This window comes from Physeter macrocephalus, chromosome 19, assembly GCF_002837175.3.
Source record: "Physeter macrocephalus isolate SW-GA chromosome 19, ASM283717v5, whole genome shotgun sequence".
Lineage (NCBI taxonomy): Eukaryota > Metazoa > Chordata > Mammalia > Artiodactyla > Physeteridae > Physeter > Physeter macrocephalus.
The window spans coordinates 39,182,139-39,202,194 of NC_041232.1; the positions used below are offsets into that span (position 1 = coordinate 39,182,139).

At 38.6% G+C, this 20,056-nt stretch overlaps 1 protein-coding gene across 4 annotated transcripts in view; it reads right to left on the reverse strand.

Moving 5' to 3' along the window:
- The window catches only part of ZNF521 (zinc finger protein 521), a 283,441-nt gene that overhangs the window by 238,793 nt on the left and 24,592 nt on the right, over positions 1–20,056 (reverse strand). For all 4 annotated transcript variants that reach the window (XM_055080371.1, XM_024120905.3, XM_028480121.2 and 1 more), the window contains exon 3: positions 12,901–13,080. In XM_055080371.1, coding sequence (XP_054936346.1) covers positions 12,901–13,080 — 180 coding nt within the window. The remainder of the gene's footprint in view (positions 1–12,900; positions 13,081–20,056) is intronic.

The window sequence follows — 20,056 nt, forward strand, 5'->3', positions numbered from 1 at the left end:
TGTAAATGCTATGTAAATAGTCTAAATACTATGTAGATAGTTGCCGGAGTGCAAGGCAAATCCAAGTTTTGCTTTTTGTAACTTTCTGGAATTTTTTTTCCCAAATATTTTTGATCCGCGGGCCGGCTGAATCCGCAGATGTGGAACCCGAGGACACGGAGGGTTGACTGGTAAGTATATGGCAGACTTGACAAATTTCTTTTCAGAAAGATTATAAAGGCATTCTCAAATGTCCGTCAAACTGATAATTATGATGGGGAAACGTTTTAGAAACTAAACTGTAAGAGTTAAGTTGGAAAGCAATCCAAGTAATAAAAATATACACTTTTAAACAATTTGTAAATTAAATTGGAAAAATGCTTCCTTGAGGTGACAACAAAAAAACACATCTTGGTGTCTGAATGTACAACAGTGTCTTTCCCCAAAAAAATTATTTTATTTTTTCCAGCTTCACTGAGATAGAATTGACATGTAACATTGTATAAGTTTAATACAATGTGATGACTTGACACACTTATGTACTGCAAAACGATTACCACAGTAGGGTTAGCCAATACCTCTATCACCTCACATAATTACCATTTCCTTTTCGTGATGAGAGGATTAAAGATCTATTCTCTTAGCTACTGTCAGGTATATAGTACAGCATAATTTTCTCTATTTTACAATGCTGTGCATTAGATCCCCAGAACTTATTCATCTTATAAGTGGGTTTACAACTAAAGGATCTGAAATTGGAATCTTCAAGAGATACCTGCCCTCCCATGTTCATTGCAGCGTTATTCACAGCAGCCAAGATATGGAGAGATTTCAAATCATTTTAACAATGATAACCTTTTCTATGGCAAGTCTGTTTTGCAAGAATGATAGAGAGAGGTAAATTGGTAGCACTTTTACTTTCATTTTTTGTGCCTCTAATCAGCTCCTAGTTTACAGAAGATCTGAATATCTGCCTTCTGTCCTAATATCTCCCACATCAGAAACCACGAGCTTCGGTGTCATTAAAACGGGCAGAACTCCAGGAAAGCCACGTAAGATAGACCAGCCTTCACCATGTAAATAAACTGACATGAAAATGGACATTTCTCAAGACTAATTGGAATTTTTTCTTGGAAAACAGTTCAGTGTAGTTGCCAACGGTATACATCCTAATACTAATTACGCATTTAAAAGTTAAAGTTGATGAAGCTCATCACCACAATCATCCTTGTCTACATTTTTATTTAGTCACCAGGGGGAGCTAATACTGCTCTGTGGGTAGGTAGAGTCCAGGAATTAGATTCTTTTTAAAGGGGGAAAAATTAAATTGATGTGGTATTAAATATAACTCAAATAAGGTCCATAGTGCCGATAAGGCAAACATATCACACATGCAAAAAGAGAATTAGGTATAGATCATTTTTTGTTGTTGTTAAACAAAGAAGTTAGAAAAAATTGAAAGCCATCAATAAGTAGAATTCTGCTGTGCTTAACAGAGGGCATATATAAACCCAGTCATTCACGGTTGTCTTCGGGCCTATTAGGGTCTTAGTCGCCATCCAGATTTTGTACAACTGTCCATTTGTTGCACTGACTCTATTATTTTCTTGGTTTGAAGCACTACTATGATTCTACATTCTAACAGCTAACCATGTGCTCAAAAATATCCCATATAATTACATTATAATTATCTTGAAACAAATGTTACTTTCTCCTTTTGCTTCCCATATTTCCTTCAGTTCCAAATATATATTTTTAGCACTTTTAATGTGTGTTCAAAGAGTTCTAGCCAATAATCTATTTAAATTCATTCTACAATTCACCCAGGAGACACAATCCCTTTAAACTTTGAGGAGCTCCAGTTGGAACAAAGAGGGGAAAAGGGTTCAGAGTTTGTGGAATAATCACCTCTAATCGATCAATTTCCCCTGAAGGTAAAGCTGAAAGAAAGGAGGAGTGAAGAGTTCCATCCAGTTCCTTGAAGTTTAAAGGAACTAAGCCCTGAGGCGCAGTGTAGAATGAGTCCTGCCTTCCCCTCCCAAGGCCTATTAGGAGGTCATAGATGTCTGTGACATTGCTGCCGTTCCCCAAAGACAAGATCCCCAGCCAGAGACTTCACACAAAGAGAAAGGATGGGGAAATAGTCCACTTTTCTTATCAACTCACTACCTTATAAAGGAAGTAGATATTGGTCACAAGCATCTTAAGCAGAGTAATGAAAAAAAGAAAAGTGCAGTCATACAAAACTGTAAAAATTCAACCTCCTAAGTTTTATCATGTTGAATTTCACGTTTGAGAACAGGCTACATGTGGAAGAGCTCTCGTGTGCACACAACTGTATCCAAATACCTAAACATCACCCTGTTTATAAGACAGACTGAATGGCTGCACAGGGCCGAGGAAATAGTTGGTTTCTTTTCATTCATCTTCCCCACAAAAGAGGCCCCACTGTTTCCACATCCCAAATACAGCCCTTCATTTATAATCTTTACACTTCTCCACAGGGACAAACTGACAGCTTTAATTACCATCAATGACCATCAAGGACATGGTGGAAATTTTGAAGATATTCTCCCATGGTTTGTGTTCTTGATATTTTATTTACAATTTTTGGCAAATAAATCCTGAAACCACAGAATTAGATGATACTATGTTCATGATCAATTATACAACTAAGGGCAGACCACTTCTCTAAAACAGTTATGGTTCCACAAGACATCCAAAGGTAACATTTTTAATACACAGACAAATAATGCTAATTTGCTTCTTGAGTTCTAGTCATTTCAAAATGCTAATTTCAAAAACCTCAAATTAAACAAGGAGCAGGTAATTTGCAAATACATTTATAGCTAATATAGGATATTCTCTCCACTTAGCTCTTACTTGTAAAAAATAAAGTGAATTTACCCATGTATTTTCTATTTCTAGGAGATATCATCCTTTAGGAACTTTCCATTCATAATCAGTAGCTTTCTTGTGATTCACAAGCTATTAAAACAGGCTGACAATAAAAACACCTAACTTTATTTTTTTATTTTAATTTTTTTTCTCCACAGTTAGGCATATTTTAGTGACACTTCAGAACACGGAATCAAAGAGAATATGTAAAATCCAACTAAACAGAAAAGACAAATTACACACAAAAGAACTATAATTAGAATGACTATAGATAGCTCAACAAAAACAACAGCAATCATGATTATGGTGTAATATCTTCATAACGTGGAACAAAAATAACTGTCAACCTATAGTCCTCTGCCCAGATAATCTATCAAGAATGAGCGTAAAAACACCTAATTTTAAAATGCACATCAAAAATACAGAGAAATATTTCTTAAACTACCCCTTCAATATTCCAGCTATTTAATTTTAATAAATTAATACATGTAATAACTCACCATTCACAGTCGGAAAAATGTACCTCATCAGTAAAGGCCTTTTATAAATCCCGATTACAATGCCCAAAATCATTCAAAAGCTTTGAGACAATAATGGACCTGAAAATGATTATTTTATATCCATGTTTTGGTAGAGAATTTCACAAACAAATATATCAAGAAAAAGACAGTAGACTAAATACTAATATCAAAGTTCTGCTGTAGCAAAATCAATGTGGAAACAACAAAGCTTTTACAGCAGGTAATAGTTTAACTGACCCTTCCTCCAAAACTAGAAAAAGGAGTTCACTCAACCAACAGCTCAGAGGTTGGAACCAATTACGGACAATCGCTTTCTCTCTGGTAAATGCATAGAAGAACTTAGTCATGGTCCTGCCAGACCAAGAAAATGACACACTCAAGCCACACCACCTTCTCTAAAACCGAGAGGAGCAGAGACTCGGTGAGTTGTTTTTCACATGATGAAGTAAATGGTAGTCAACAACAGCGGTCTCTGAAATATAGGGTACATATCCCAGGGTAGAAAAGATAGTCTGAATATTTAGCAACCCATCAGAAGGGACATCAGCCATAAATAGCCACCCAACATCCTGAGAGTGAGAAGATAAACAGTCATCCTGGGTGCCCTTGCTTCTCCACTCCCTTCCCACATCTCAAAATAGTGCCCAGTGAAACAGACCTGTAGATCATCTTGTTTACTGTTAAGTAATCTAATTCACACACAATCCTCAAGTTTTGATAAGTGATTTTTAAAGTTTTCTGCAAGGAAACTGCAGGATATTGATAGCTGTGCACAAATAATCAACAAGAAAATGGCAAGTCTAGCCCTTCTACTCCTAGTAAAAGCTCTTTGTCAGCCACAGGATGAAGGACGGAAGAAAGAAACAATTTAATCAGATGTGACCAAAAGTTGGCAAAACAAAATTGAGATTTCAGGAGAGTTATTTGAAATATGGTGGCTATAGCTAACATCGATAGTTATGAACCTCAGCAAGAAGTGTAATAACATACGTTCTCTCTTCGTGGTTTTCTGAGATAGCTCTCTTAGCTCTCACAGCCATTAAAATAAATTGTCAAAATAAACGAATCTAGACCAGAACTTCAAAACAACATAAATTTATTTTTTAAACCTATTTATTTCATCTTCACCTCATTTTACAATTTCTATTTTTTGAGTGTTGTATCATATGTGCATCTATGTAATATATGGATAAGTATGTATTATGAAGATGCAGCCTACATTTTTTTAATCAAAAAAGTTTGGAAACCACTGGTCTGAAAAATAAGAAGCATGTGGAGAAGGGGCTGGGGAATGCAATCAGTGGAGGCCACGAAATTGCATTTTGGGGGCTTAGGGGGATTTGAAGAATGAAGTAGGCTAAAAACACTAAGAAAATATTTTGGGTAGGAAACAAGAAATTGATCAAAACAGAGGGACATAAGAAAATAAAATATACAGTGCCTTAAGCCTAATTAATATAGAAATAGATAATTAATTTATATATAAATGATTAATAACAAGGCATGAATAATGAATATAGAAATTAACGTAGAAATATGCAAATCAAAGGCATAATGCCTTTAACCTAATTAATATAAACGAAAGTGTTAAAATATCACATCTATTTCATGTAATTTATTTCAACTAATGATTTGAAAAGGAAAACAGAAAAAAATTTTCTGAAAACAGTTTCAATATGCTTCTGTGAAAACGATGCTTCATTCCATAAAACACTCATTTTCCTTATTCCCACGGCCAACAGAACTCACGGTTAGGGTACTTGATTGTCAAGTGGAACCAACCAGTCTTTAATTTCCCACAACCATATAACACATGTTCAATCACTTTCACTTTTTCTGTAAATTCTTTAGTCAAAAAAAAAAAAAAAATCCAGATGTCTAAAAGTGTTCAATTCACAAAATCTATGTGAAGCTTCCAGGGAGTCTCCTAACTTTTAAAATCAAATTAAATGAACATACTATTTTATACTGATGCAGTGGCTAATCATTGGTTCAGTTCCTTTTCTTCAAAAATGTGAACCCGTACAGTATCAATATTTGTAAAGGAGCCACAAATGTGGTTAGGGTTTTATAAATCTTGGTCTACAAACATTTTCCCCCAAACTACAACAGCCTTGCTGTCACACACACCTCGACCTACTCATCTTACCAACAGTATAGTGGGCCAGAGGGTTAAGAGCTAATACAACGCTGTTTAGTTTTTCTGCATTTACACCCAGGCAATTCACATTAATGATGTGAAAGAACACTTAACAGACAACTCAAGTTTGCAAATTAGCAGGAGAGAAGAGAAAAATGACCCAGAACAACAAGCATACAGTATTACCAAATGCACTTCACGCATTTATCCTGTTAAGTGTAGCTTAGTTTTGATGATTTACAATGCTAGTTCTTACTCAGTTTTGTAAGCATAATAAAGTCTCCGTAATCTCAGCCTTCCCCATAGCACCCTGCTATTAAATCTTTGTTGAGAAGTGTGATGAGACCCCTCTGGCTTCCAGCCCTCCCTACTCCCTAAGGGAAATGGCAAGAAATGATAGGGTTTGTGGATTAGTAAAATGAGAGGTTCTCTGTGCTTTTCCTTCTTTAAATATATATTTTGATAATCTGTCTTCTGCATCAGAGAGTCCCAACAGCATTAAGAGTGTTGATTTCCCTCCCTTCTCAGCCTCCAGGAAAAAGACAGCAAGGCTGGGGCAACACAGGTGGTTTGCATCTACTGCTACAACTGAAGAGCGGGATTTAATTTTTTTTCCCCCTTTCCCCTTATTCCTTCAAGCAGGGATGATATATAATTTATTTACACACGTTGGATTGCAGACTAGAGGACAGCTGCCCTGAGAGACAAAGAAGAGGGCCACCCTGTACCTCATTATCCTTAGGGACTGTTCTGCTGCTTCCCAGGTCAGGATGCTTCTCCAGGACAGTGCCCACCTTCCAGAATTCCCCTCAGTGATGAACTCCATTAACTGTGTGTGTGACCCCCTAGATCTGTGGGCCGATGCTGGATCTGCTGTCTGTGAGTTCAGTCCAGGTCACCGGCACCTACTCATGAACTGACCTGGGGCATACTTGATCCCTGAGCTGACTTTCAAATCTGAGTCTAAAGTTGATCATCTTGGGACTTCCCTGGTGGTCCAGTGGTTAAGACTTGCCCTCCCAATGCAGGGGGCATGGGTTCAATCCCTGGTCAGGGAAGTTAAGATCCCACATGCTGCATGGCGCAGCCAAAATAAAATAAAATAAAATTGATCATCTTGGTCCATATTTGACCTTCATCTCCTAAGGCCAGGACTAGTCTAGGCTCACTTGGCATGACTATACCAGGATTTCAAAATTTTCAGTTTGGAGTGAGTCAGTTTTCACCTTGGCAGCTCACCCTTGGTTACGAGAGTCACCAAAGAACAGATCTCAAGTTACCAAGAAAGCACTCAGTTAAGGATGGGAATCTCAGGGCAGGTTTTTACCAGTTCAGGGTGGTTTCAACAAAACTACCCTGACTGACTTCCATAGGTGTCAGACCACAGAATACCTCCGTTTTCTGTTATTTTGCAAATCAGCAAGTTTTCAGACTTTTCTCTCCCAATTCTACTCTATAGTTAACCCTCCTATACGCTACTATGAGTTCCCTCTTTCTTCATACAAATTGTTCACCAAAAGGTTTTCAGGCTCTGGTCTAGATGGATAGGACGACACATGTAAGTAAAGACTTCAAGATTAACAGAAGGGAAGCCACAAGGAGCAAAGAAGAAAGTTGAGAAAACAGCAAGAGACCATAGAATAGCCAGAGAGAAAAGAAGGGGAGATATAAGGAAATTAAGAGTCTTGAAACAAGGACAGGAATCAAAGGAAAATTAGCAAAGATACAAATGGGGCTAGATGAAGTTAAAAGACAAAAAAAAAAAATGAAAAAAAAACAAAAAAGAGTAAAACTAAAAGGGAAAAAGAAAACAACTAGAAATATACTACTTTGCTAAACTAGCATTTTGTCCACCAGAGAAAAGAAAAAGCGCCAAGAAAAGAGTAACTCAAGCAGCAGGAAAATAAATTTGGAAAAGTCAGACCTCCTAACTTAGAGTAAAAGGTTTTAATCAAGGAAGAAGGTAAAAGCATCATATTACTGTTTTAATTAAAATGCTGCCAGTGTCTTTAATCTCTTCCAGATTAGACTGAAGGGTACCCTTAGCTAACTCAAGTTTGAACTTAAACACTTTAAACAAATGTGAAGGATTCCCGATTTTGTTTCTCCCCCTTTTGCTTTCTCCCTGATCCTCCACTTCTGCTTTCCCCCTCATCAATCTACCACCCTTCCCAAGAAATCACCCTGAACATCAATAAACAGGACGAAGACCCATCAGCTGTACCTTTCCTGAAATGTTTCATTAAGTCACAAATAAGACTCTGTTTTCTTTTCTTTGTTTAAAATGTTGTGGGATAAAATGATGTGAGCACAGACTAGATTCTAAGCTTTTAGAAAGCTTAAGATCAAAATAAACCAAATATTTTATTAGGGATTGAGGCTTGGTTTTTTTGTGTGTGTGTGGTATGCGGGCCTCTCACTGCTGTGGCCTCTCCCGTTGCGGAGCACAGGCTCCGGACGCGCAGGCTCAGCGGCCATGGCTCACGGGCCCAGCCGCTCCGCGGCATGTGGGATCCTCCCGGACCGGGGCACGAACCCGTGTCCCCTGCATCGGCAGGCGGATTCTCAACCACTGCGCCACCAGGGAAGCCCGGGATTGAGGTTTTTGAAGAAGAAAGTATTTAACCCATAGATATTATCTTCACCATACCATGTGCTGAAAATCCAGCATTTTCTGCACTGATATTAAAGTTGTATAATATATATAAAGAAATATATTATTGTATAATATATACAGTTATCCAGGAATAATGTTTCTTTTGTTGTTGTTGTTGTTGTTTTGCTTCACAGAGCTGAACATAACGATAATTCCATGGCAGGAACTCAATAAAAAGTAAACACTAAATAGAACTTCAAGTTTTTTTGAATATTGAATTTTAAAGTTAATTTTTCACATGAGAGATATACCACTCTCACCTAAGGTAAGATTTCTTGCTGGCATAGTTTATACTGGCCATATCAGTTAGGTTCCCATGTCTTCACCTTAATGTTAGTGTTGATTCCACATAAGTAAAGCTTCCCTTTAAAGCTATTCCACTGAAAATAGGATCATACTAACTGCATTTAATGGGATTTTCCAAAAATTAAGCATTCTGAAGAAAAATGAATTAAATGAAGTCAATTAAATGTACATGAATTAGGGCTTCCCTGGTGGCGCAGTGGTTGCGCGTCCGCCTGCCGATGCAGGGGAACTGGGTTCGCGCCCCGGTATGGGAGGATCCCACATGCCGCGGAGCGGCTGGGCCCGTGAGCCGTGGCCGCTGAGCCTGCGCGTCCGGAGCCTGTGCTCCGCAACGGGAGAGGCCACAACAGAGGAAGGCCCGCATACCACAAAAAAAAAAAAAAAAAAAAAAATTTAAAAAATGTACATGAATTAGAAAATGCAAATAAATCCACAAAGAATACCTATACACACCTAACAGAATGCTTAAATTAAAAAGACTGGCAACACAAATGTTATCAAGGACACACAAGTGGAACTCTCAGACATTGCTGGTGAGAGCGTAAAACAGTGCAACCACTTGTGATAAAGATTCAGAAGTTTTTCATACACTTAAATATACCCTACCCCATGACTCAGCAATTCTACTCCTACTTATAACTCGAGAAATAAAACGTATATCCACAAAAAGACCTGTGTAGGAAGGTTCACGACAACTTTATTCACAATAACCAAAAACTGAAAATAACCAAAATGTCTACCAATAGGAGAATGGAAAACAAAATTATGATACATTCATGTGATGGAATACTACTCAGCAATAAAAAAGAACAGATTACTCATATACACAACATGAATGAATCTTGCAGACACTATGCTGAACAAAAGAAGCTAGACACAAAAAAAGAGCACATACTGTGTGTACTTATAAGAAGTTCTAGAACAGGCAAAACAAATCTACAGTTAAAAACGTAAAATCTAGTTACTTCTGGGGCTTCCCTGGTGGCGCAGTGGTTGAGAATCCGCCTGCCGATGCAGGGGACACGGGTTCGTGCCCCGGTCCGGGAAGATCCCACATGCCGCGGAGCGGCTGGGCCCGTGGGCCGTGGCCGCTGAGCCTGCGTGTCCGGAGCCTGTGCTCCGCAACGGGAGAGGCCACAACAGTGAGAGGCCCGCGTACCGAAAAAAAAAAAAAAAAAAAGAAAACAAACAAACAAAAAAAAAACAAAAAATCTAGTTACTTCTGGTGGATCATTATTGATTAGAAAGGGGTCAAGAGAAGAGAAATTTCTAGGATGCAGGAAATTATCTTAAGAGGGATATGGGTCACATGGGTATATGTATTTTGTTAAAGTTTATCAAACTGTACACTGAGGATTTATAAATTTCACTGCATGTAAATGTTACATTATAAACTATAACATTAATAACTATAAACAACTATTGAACTCTAGTTAGTTGGTCTGCTTATCATGATGATATGAGTAAACAATTTTGAAACTACTTAATGTGTATTCTAGACTCAGGAAATGAGAAAATATATTGCGGATGATGGAAGCTAGGTGTCTCACTGCTAGAGAGGATAGTAATAAATATGGAAAGAAAAAAGATTGGAATGTATCTCAAATGTTGGATTGAATTAGAGGTACCGATAGAAACATGTGGTTCTTATTAGAGAGAGAAAATACATATATGTGTATATATTTGCATATATGTGCATTTTATAAGTTATATTATACATGTATTATATTAAACACACATATATATTTCCTAAATTCTGTCTGCTGATATGGTTTATAATCAACGATATACCTCTAACAATCAGTATACATAGTGCCCATATCTTGATTTCTAAATACGTTTGTCCTCTTAAAGGAACCAGGGCTCCTTGGACAAAAGATTGATTAGGACTAGAACATGATGAGCCTGGAGCATCTGTTTGCAGCAGAAACTGAGTCAGTCCTCAAGTAATGATGGAGACATTAAACTGACCCAGGATCCCATTCGAAGGGACTCCTACTGGCCAAATCTCAGGCAATCTGGGCATCAAAATAATGATAGTAATGAATTATGACCCACTGAATAAAATACAAATCCAAAAGCCCATGGTGATACGAATACAAAAATAAATGAATGACTAAGAAAGGAAACTGTGGCAGAAGGCCAACTAATAATTACAAAAATTATAAAGCTGAAATGGAGATTTCATGAGAATGAAAATATTTACATAGCGTCAAAGCTTCTTCCGACAAATTACTTATTATTTACAAAGGGAAAAGAGCAACAGTTTAACACTGAAGAAAGTTGGTGGACACCACCTAAAGCAAGTATTCAGTGTTAACCCCGTCAACACTGGTATAGTAGAGTCAACATCAGGTACTTCCTGATGTGAGGTACTGAGAAGGGCACAGCATCACTTTGGCGGCGTTCCTGCCATGGAAGTATGTAACCTGAATTTAATCATGAGGAAACATCAAGCAAACCCAATTACAGATGGGCATTTTATAAAGCGCTGGCAGGTACTCCTCAAAAAATGAGAGACCATTCCAGGTGAAAGGAAACAAAAGAGACATGACAATTAAAAAATTATGCATGATCCTGAATCCCAGATGAGAAGAAAATGAAACAAACAAACAAAAAACCTCTAAAGGACATTATTGGGACAACTGTTGAAATTTAAATATTGGTTGTGGATTAGATAAGAGTATTCTATGTGTTAAATGTGAACTTTCCTCATTTTGATAAGTGTGCCATAGCCATGTAAGAGACTGTATTTGTTCTTAGGAAATACACCGAATATATTTCGAAGAGTGTGAAGTCTCCAACTTTCTCTCAAATGACTAAGAAAAAAAATTAGTAGAGACAATTATTAAAAAAAATTTTTTTAATTTAAAAAGTTAAAAAAAAAGTTAAAAAAATTAGTAAAGAGATCAGGTAGGGTAAAACGTAAACAACTGGTGAATCAGATAAGTGGTAGATGGGAGTTACATATACTGTTTTTGCAATTTGTCTCTAAGTTTGGAATTGTATCAAAATAAAAGTTACCAAAACCCACAAAAATATGTATATAGCAATGCTTATATAAGCGTCACAGATTCTCAAACTTATACTCCAAAAAAAACGATAATGGGTTTTCTGAAAGAGAGGAGAGTCTATGGCCTAATAAACTTACTCACTGCAATCCCTTTTTGAAGAGCCACAGTGCACTTCAATAAAGAAGCCTATTTAACTGGATTTAATCCAACAGTTCCATAATAATCTCTTCAGGAAACCTGCTTAAAATGGAACACCTAGTAAAATCTTACAAAAATATCAATATTGTGTGGAAAACAGTTGGAGAACCACTTGTCTAATAAATACATTTCCTATACATGGTTAGTTGAAGAAAGTATTGTGCTAGGAAAATAAGAGAAAGAGATCTACAAACACACACACACACACACACACACACACACACACACACACACACACACACTGAAGCAGTGTCAGTATCATCAGTAAGAGAAAAATGACAGGAATCTAAAAAGAGATATCTATCTAAAATGTCCCACCCAGCCTCATAGAGTATGTTCTTGCAGGATATATTTTTAAAGAGGGTAGAAACTTGGTAAACTGAGTTTTACTTTTATCCAACCAGTAACTTGAACACATCATGCTTCCTGTCATTTTAAATCTGATTCTTCCCGTGAAATGTATAGCAGAATAGCTTCTGTGCCTTAGTGAGCACCTTCTGTGGGCCAGGCACTGTGCAAGACTCAGAGAATACAATGATGAATAAGACAGAGTTCCTGCCATCCAGGAGCTTCCAGTCTAATGAGGGAGATGGAAAAGTTAACACATGCAGTGAACACTGTGGTATTCAAGAATAAGCATCGGGCTTTATAGGAACACAAAAAAGGCACCAAACTCAGCAGAGAGTGACCAATCAGTGAAAGTTCTCTTGAGGAGATGATATTTAAACTAAAATAAGTTCGTGCATGCTAAACTTCTGTGAAAACTTATTCAGAAGGTATATTTAAACTTTATTTTAGCCACCCAATGTTAGGCTCTGTATCTACATGGTATCACAGTAGTTTAAAAAAAAAAAAAAGGAAATGAAAACATATCCATTAGCTATTAAAATCTGGGTACAATTCAAAATCTAAGGATGACTGTGACAATGAGTTTGCCGTAAACCATCATCTTGGAATTCTTTCTAAAGCGCTTCTAGACTTACCTAGGTACTCAAGTAGAAGAATGTAATAGCTGGAAGAGGGGGTGAAAACAAAAAGGAACAAACGGAAAAAATCAGAAATAGAACAGTATGAGAAGACAAGAAGTGGCAAGTGTTGTTTACCTGTCAGCTGAAAAACAAGAAACAAACGGAAAAATCAGAAATAGAGAAGACGTACGAGAAGATGAGAAGTGGTAAGTATGTTTACCTGTCAGCTGACATCGATTAATCTTGTGTTCTGTGATGTCGCTCAGTGACTCAAACACCTGGAAGCAGCTGTCACAGCTGTGCACGGCTTCGTCTTCCAGCTCCTCCCCATCTTCCGGCCTCTTCTTACAGTCCCCTGCCTCTCCATCTTCAGTCTTGTCTTCAAGTTCACAGTTGGGGTCTGAAAAAAGAAATCAAGACTGTAAGTATGGTGTTTAAAGACAGGTTCTTTTAAAGTAGCGCTTCACCTTGCTACGAAAACCAGAAACACCTTTTTCCTTGAAGCTGCACTAGGAGGGCTTTATTGTAGATTTTATTACAGAAGCATCAAAAGTGAGACTTCCCTAAAATTTGTCAGTTCGTGATGACTGGAGTTTTTCCTTTTCTCCTCCAACATGTAGCCCTTTTCCCAGCTCCTCTTTCAAATAATTTGCCACACTTAAGGTTAACTTTGACTTTTTTTTACAGCCTTTGTTTGCTTACAAGAGAGAGATAAATCACTTTTAAAATTAAACAGTCTCCAATGCAAAGGGAAAAACCACTGTGCTTGAGAATGAATTCCTTTTCTGCTAAATATACTCTTTCACAGGAAATTACCAGAATTAGTCTAGAGTAAGCTAAGCTAATTACCATAGGCACAAAATTGACCTTTACTTATAAACTGGTCAAAACACACAGTTACCCCATTATTTGTTAGACAGCAATAGCAAAGTAAGTTCTACCACATAGCAAAACATTCTTGCAAGCACCAATTCAAGTGTAAATGTACCGGTATGTCTCTTGTTTTCAAAATCATCAAAAAATAAAATAAAATATACAAAGAGCAATTGCAAATTATAATCAAGTCAACAACTTGAACCGGCATTATCAGTTTCAAAAAGCTAAATAGAGGGAAAACTAAAAACAGTGCCACTGTAACCCTAAGAATGATACACAAAGAGCGAGGGGGAATAAGAGAGCAAAACACATGCAATATTTTCACTTAGAGCTCAATAAATACGTTGTGATTTTCTTTATGCTGTCTTTTGCCTCATTTTAGCGAAGTATCCCCAAACATTCTAGAGTCACTGCTCCTCTTTGCAGGAAAGCACAGAGGGACAGAAGACGCCTCTTTAGGGAAAATTAGGATAATACAATCTGTGACTTAACTTACGGGACATTCATTTCTAATAGCAAAAAGTCCTCCAAAGTCAGAAATAAATTATGTCTCAAAATAGAGTTTTCAATGAACAGTTACAAAAGAACTGTATCCAGATACCTAAGAAATATGTAATGTGTTATCTGTAGTCAATTTTTTTAGATATGGGAGGATAAATATTTGCAATGTTATGATACAGAATTCCCAGAATCAAACTAGCCCAGACTTCTTAGAAAAGTCAGTAAGTGCCACCATACCACTGTCCGCTGTCGGAAAGTGCTTCCTGCTACCTTGCATGTCACGTGCTTCTACGAACCTATTTCCACAAGTCACGATGCTCCCCTTTGTTTTTTTTTTTTGTTTTTTTTTTTCCGGTACGCGGGCCGCTCACTGCCGTGGCCTCTCCCGTTGCGGAGCACAGGCTCCGCACGCGCAGGCCCAGCGGCCATGGCTCACGGGCCCAGCCGCTCCGCGGCATGTGGGATCCTCCCGGACCGGGGCACGAACCCGTGTCTCCTGCATCGGCAGGCGGACTCTCAACCACTGCGCCACCGGGGAAGCCCGACGATGCTCCCCTTTGGCTGGCAGTTGTTCCAAAGCCTTTCTTCACATCTACAATAAACTTAACTATATCACCACCCTTCAAATGATTCACGTATACCAAAATCAACTTATCAACATTTCACATATATAATAATCTCTTGGGTTTGTAAAACAAAAGCAGAATTCCCAAATCAAAGAGCAAGTAGTTTTGTTTATTTTCAAAAAAAAAAAAAAAAAACGTGTTTAAGTAAATTGGTAATTTGAGTTGATTTGCCGTCTGGAAAATTATCTCAACACTCTACACAGTACCCATTTCAACATACTGGGGTTTAGACTGCTCGTCCCTGGGGGAGTGATCACAGGATCTTTTTCGTTTGTCTTGTACTTTGCCCGGCATAGCACGGTGTCCAGGTGAGTGTTTAGTAAATATTATTTGAGGACGACAAGAAGGGAGGGGAGGGAGTAAAAAAAGAGTACACTAAAAAGTCCTTTACTGGTATTTCTTCTGTAAACAGGAACAGACCAGTCATCTCCAAATTCAGAAGCACCTACATGCCTGCATTTTCCAAAACTGACACTGTATAATCCATCACATTTGCCTCTGCTGGTTTCAAATGTTTCATCTAGAGCTACAGACGCAAGAAACAGGTCATGTTCAAAGAGCTCCAACAAGCTAAAACTAAGTGGTAAAATACTGCCAAATTAGAGTAATTCAGGAAAACAAATAACTGTCCCAATTATGGTGAACTGGCCCGCACACCGTTAAAACACTTGGTGGAAGGCAGCAGGCTCACACTGAACACTCAGTTGTTTAGCATGAGTTTCCAGTTTCTCATAAAACTGACAGCACTCAGAGAAATGTGGCTGCTAGGTCTGAATGTTAATACGATTATTTAAATGCTATGCATCAAGTTTGCAGGCCTGTTTGTTTTTAAATAAGCAGACACTCTGAATACTTTAAGTAGTATGCAGCGAAAATGATAAGAACTTGCTTCCCTTATTATTCAAGGATATGGACACTTTACACGAATCCAAATCAAAAATATCAAACAAATAGGAAAGCCTGCATGATGCTTTAGCTCTTAACAACTAAAGAATGACCCCAGTCCATGCTTCTGACACTGTGGCTAGTTATTAAAATGAGGGTCATTTTAAGACTAATAAAAAATGGTTTTGCTTCCACTTCTGCATTTACAGATAGAATCCTTCAGGGGCTGAAGTCAGTCAAGCTTATTCACTTCTGCTGCAACTTCAGGATGCAAGCTCCAGCCAACTGGCGAATTGTTTTTTAGGTCACCACTTAAGAGGGACCCTCTGGGGGGTGGGTGCGATTACAGCCTATGATGCTTTGGTGTAGCACAATGAGTCCTGGAAACCCAGACTCTCTCCCTAAGAGTAGATATTTTTTTTTGCCAACCTCCACATCCAGGAGGAATTCTTTCTCGCCCATTCGAAAGATGGGTTTAGGGCTTTCCTGGCGGCGCAGTGGTTAAGAATCCGCCTGCCAAGGCAGGGGACACGGGTTCCAGCCCTGGTCCGGGAAGACCCCACATGCCGCGGAGCAACTAAGCCCGTGCTCGACAACTACTGAGCCCAGGAGCCACAACTACTGAGCCCACGTGCCACAACTACTGAAGCTTCCACGCCTAGAGCCCATGCTCCGCAGCAAGAGAAGCCACCGCAATGAGAAGCCCGCGCACCGCAACGCAGAGTAGCCCCCGCTCACCGCAGCTAGAAAAAGCCCGCGCGCAGCAACGGAGGCCCAACGCAGCCAAAAAAAAAAAAGCAAAACAAAATAAAAGATGCAAGATGCGTTCATTTGCGTTAGGAGTTTCCATTCCTAATGGCAGTTGAGGTAGGAAGATTCTAGAAAGCTGACACTGTCAACCATTTCTTTCCCACAGGCGGCTACACTTCAATAATTGCATATGGCCTTAGTTATGTAGTTTTTATAAAGCCCTTTGAGAGTCAGTCATAAGAAATAACTGTACTGCTCTGCTAGCCATTCAGACCTCTGACTTCGGCCCAAGGAGTTATAAATACAAGTTCCGTCCCTGTAAGCACTGCTCCAACCCGAACACCACTGCAGGATGGACAGCTGTTATTCCAACTCGACTGTTGCACTACAAACCCACCCAAAGGGCAATATTTTAAGATATCCGCACACCCCCCTGCACTGCCACCACAAACCCCATCATAGCCACAGGCACCACTCTGTCCTCTGCCCTAGAGGAGGTCACCCAGATTCGTTTCATCCATCACAAATGACCTCTGCCCAACCAACCTGCAGGCTCATCCCTTCAAAAGGGTCCCTATGATGCACTGGACTGAAAGTGTTCAGACTCGGATAAAAGACACAACTATTACTGTAAAAATAAATGGCAGCTCTCTGTTTCCGATTTTGTTAACGTTACTTGTAAATGGAAATTTAAAAGAAGTGTAATTTTTCCCCTTATTATGTTCCCTGGCGGGTGGTTCCTTCTTTCTTCTCATCTTATTGCTACAACTTGGTTTAATAAAATTACAACTTTGGGGAAAATGAAAAACTGCACTGGCTTAAAAGTGTTGGAGGCCATAAACCCATGGACTTCAATTAATTTCAAGTGTGGGATCAGTTTAAGGCCAACCAGCAGAAATTCTGTTCTGTCCATGTAAAAATGAGGTTTCACCACATTTACTCTTTATAACCTATATAACAGTCAAGTAAAAGTAATGAATATCTAAAACCCATCTCAGTGGACTGGCAAAGACTATCTGTATTCTTGAAACTCACCCTACATATTTCTCTCTGTGCAACAAGGATTCCATGCCTGATCAAAGTTAAAATGTCAAACCACTGAGAAAACAGCCCAATTTCCAATCCATTTCACTGCCTAGGAATGGACCTCCTTCCAAGCCACTTTTGCATGGAAAAGCACTGGCAAAAGAAAGAAAAACTAAGAGATCATGTGGTTATAATTATTACCAGGCAAGGAATATTTCTGCAGCTCAGTGGTAAAGTAAAACTCTGTTGCTCTCTGCGCCCAATAGTGTCCATCGCAAAACAACTGCCTCATTAAATCTCTGCAGTAAGATTAATATGCCGTAGCTGCACTACATTTATAACCTGGTACTCTATAAAAAGCACATTTAATGGTAAGAGCCAGAGCCTAGATACAAAGTATTACTATAAAAACTTCTGGCAGTGAGTATGCAGTCCAGGCCCTCTGTCCTTCTTGCTGGAGATATAAATGAGGCTTTTCCTGGTTGACTCTAAGCATGAGGCTCTACCTTACAAACCAGTACATTTTTATAAGAGTGGCAGAAACACAGGGTTCTGAGGATGATGTAAATATGAACCTAAGAAGACACTTAACAACTAAGATTGGCAAGAGATGAATGAACCCAAAATACTCAAACACAAACACAAACTTAAAACTGGACCATTTCCTTATAGTTTGTTCTCTGGTCATAGCCAGCTTTTCACCAAATTAAACAACCATGTCATGAATTACTCAGTCTTAAAGCAACCCACATAGTGCCAGTAAGTTCAAAAATAACAGCTAAAATATGCATACTGCCTTAAAAAAAGAACATGTGATGACCATGACCTCCTGGAACTTAATTACCTAAAACTATAAAAAAAAAATAGATGTTCAAGAAAAAGTGGCCTCAACACTACATTACTAGTGGACTGGTAAAAAGATGTTTTTGTTATTTTGGAAAGCTGCCTAAGTTTTTTCTTCCAAGGATATCTTCTGAAAATAAAAAGAGCACGAAAACCCAGGTGAATAAGTAAACAAATAACTTAAACATATGCATTCCACACTCAAATGTCCCCACATCACTACAAATGATGCACCTCAAGTTAACATAATCTTGTGCAAATAATAATGAACCGTCTGATGTTGTTGGGTTTTTTTAACATCTTTATTGGAGTATAATTGCTTTACATTGGTGTGTTAGTTTCTGCTGTATCACAAAGTGAATCAGCTATACATACACATATATCCCCATATCTCCTCCCTCTTGCGTCTCCCTCCCACCCTCCCTATCCCACCCCTCTAGGGAGTCACAAAGCACCGAGCTGATCTTCCTGTGCTATGTGGCTGCTTCCCACTAGCTCTCTATTTTACATTTGGCAGTGTCTATCTGTCCATGCCACTCTCTCACTTCGTCCCAGCTTACCCTTCCCCCTCACATGTGGTCACAACAACTGGCCTTCGAGGGTTTACTGACATCTTTAGAAGTCCCACACCTAAAAAGAAAACCAGATACTACTCCTATATAGAGCAAACCATGTCTGAAAGCACTCCTCCCCTCCAAGTATGTTCAAACCCCATCAACTGGTGTATCTTGATAACCTTCTAAGAACAGAGGAAAAGTGACCTTCGGTTTACCAAGAGTTAACAAGGAGCCTCCCTCCTTTTCAAAAACCAAAGGGTGGGATCATTATTTTGTGCTTTCTGGGCTCTACATGTGCATTCTCACTGGAAATCCCATAAGATGAAAACAGATTTAGGGAAAATAAATCGTCCACTGTTTTATAAAATCGAGAGCAGGCTCTAATGAAGGAATGCGCCATCTGGCCCACACCCACCTGCTACTCTGCTACCTCACTTTTTTCTACTCTCAAGAAAAGGTAAACAAACAAAAGGAAACAAAAACAAAAGCCATCAGTGAGGTGGCCAAGCATGAGCATTCCTGGAACTTTGGCTTCAGGACAGGGACGGCCCTCCCAGGCTGAGACCTGGCTGATGCCAACAGGTCCAAAGAGCTCAAGTGGTCAAGGATAAAAACGTGCTCTTTTTACTTTTCCTGCAATGTTTATTTTCTAACCACTCTAATCTCTGCAAGTTATTAAATTATTTTACAGAAAAAAAGGAAAAAGCAAAACAAAAAAACAAAAAACCTTTTCATGTACTGTTCTCTCCTTTGTCTCTAAAACCTTCTCAGACAAAAAGAATTATCTCTATGGTAAACAAAATCACACAGTTGAAGTTTAGAATTTCTGTGGTTTTGCTTGATTGTTCTACAGGTCTATCACGATCCTTGAAGACCAAAGAGAAATATCACAGATGCACTATTATGAAGGAGCACATGCCAAACATGAATTTATTGCCGCTCTTCTTTCTACAATGAAATTCCTTGTAGGAGGATGCTGAGTGGGAGGAAATTAGCCTTGGGAGAGGTTAAAACACACACACACACAAACACAAAATAACAAAAAATATACATGCACATTTTGGAACCAAATAAAACGTTTCTTGGCTTCCAATCAGAATCTTACTCAAATTTCCTTCCTCTTCTTCATCCCTCTTTAACATGAAATTTAGAAGAAAGCCATCTTAGCACTCCAACTTTCATGCAGAGTATTTATAAACACATCCCTGCCTTAGTCATTTAACCTTCAATTTGAGTGACTGTGGCTGCTTTGTCACACCTTCAGTAAACAAACATTTTCTGAGCACCCACACAGTAATAGGCATTTGGCTAA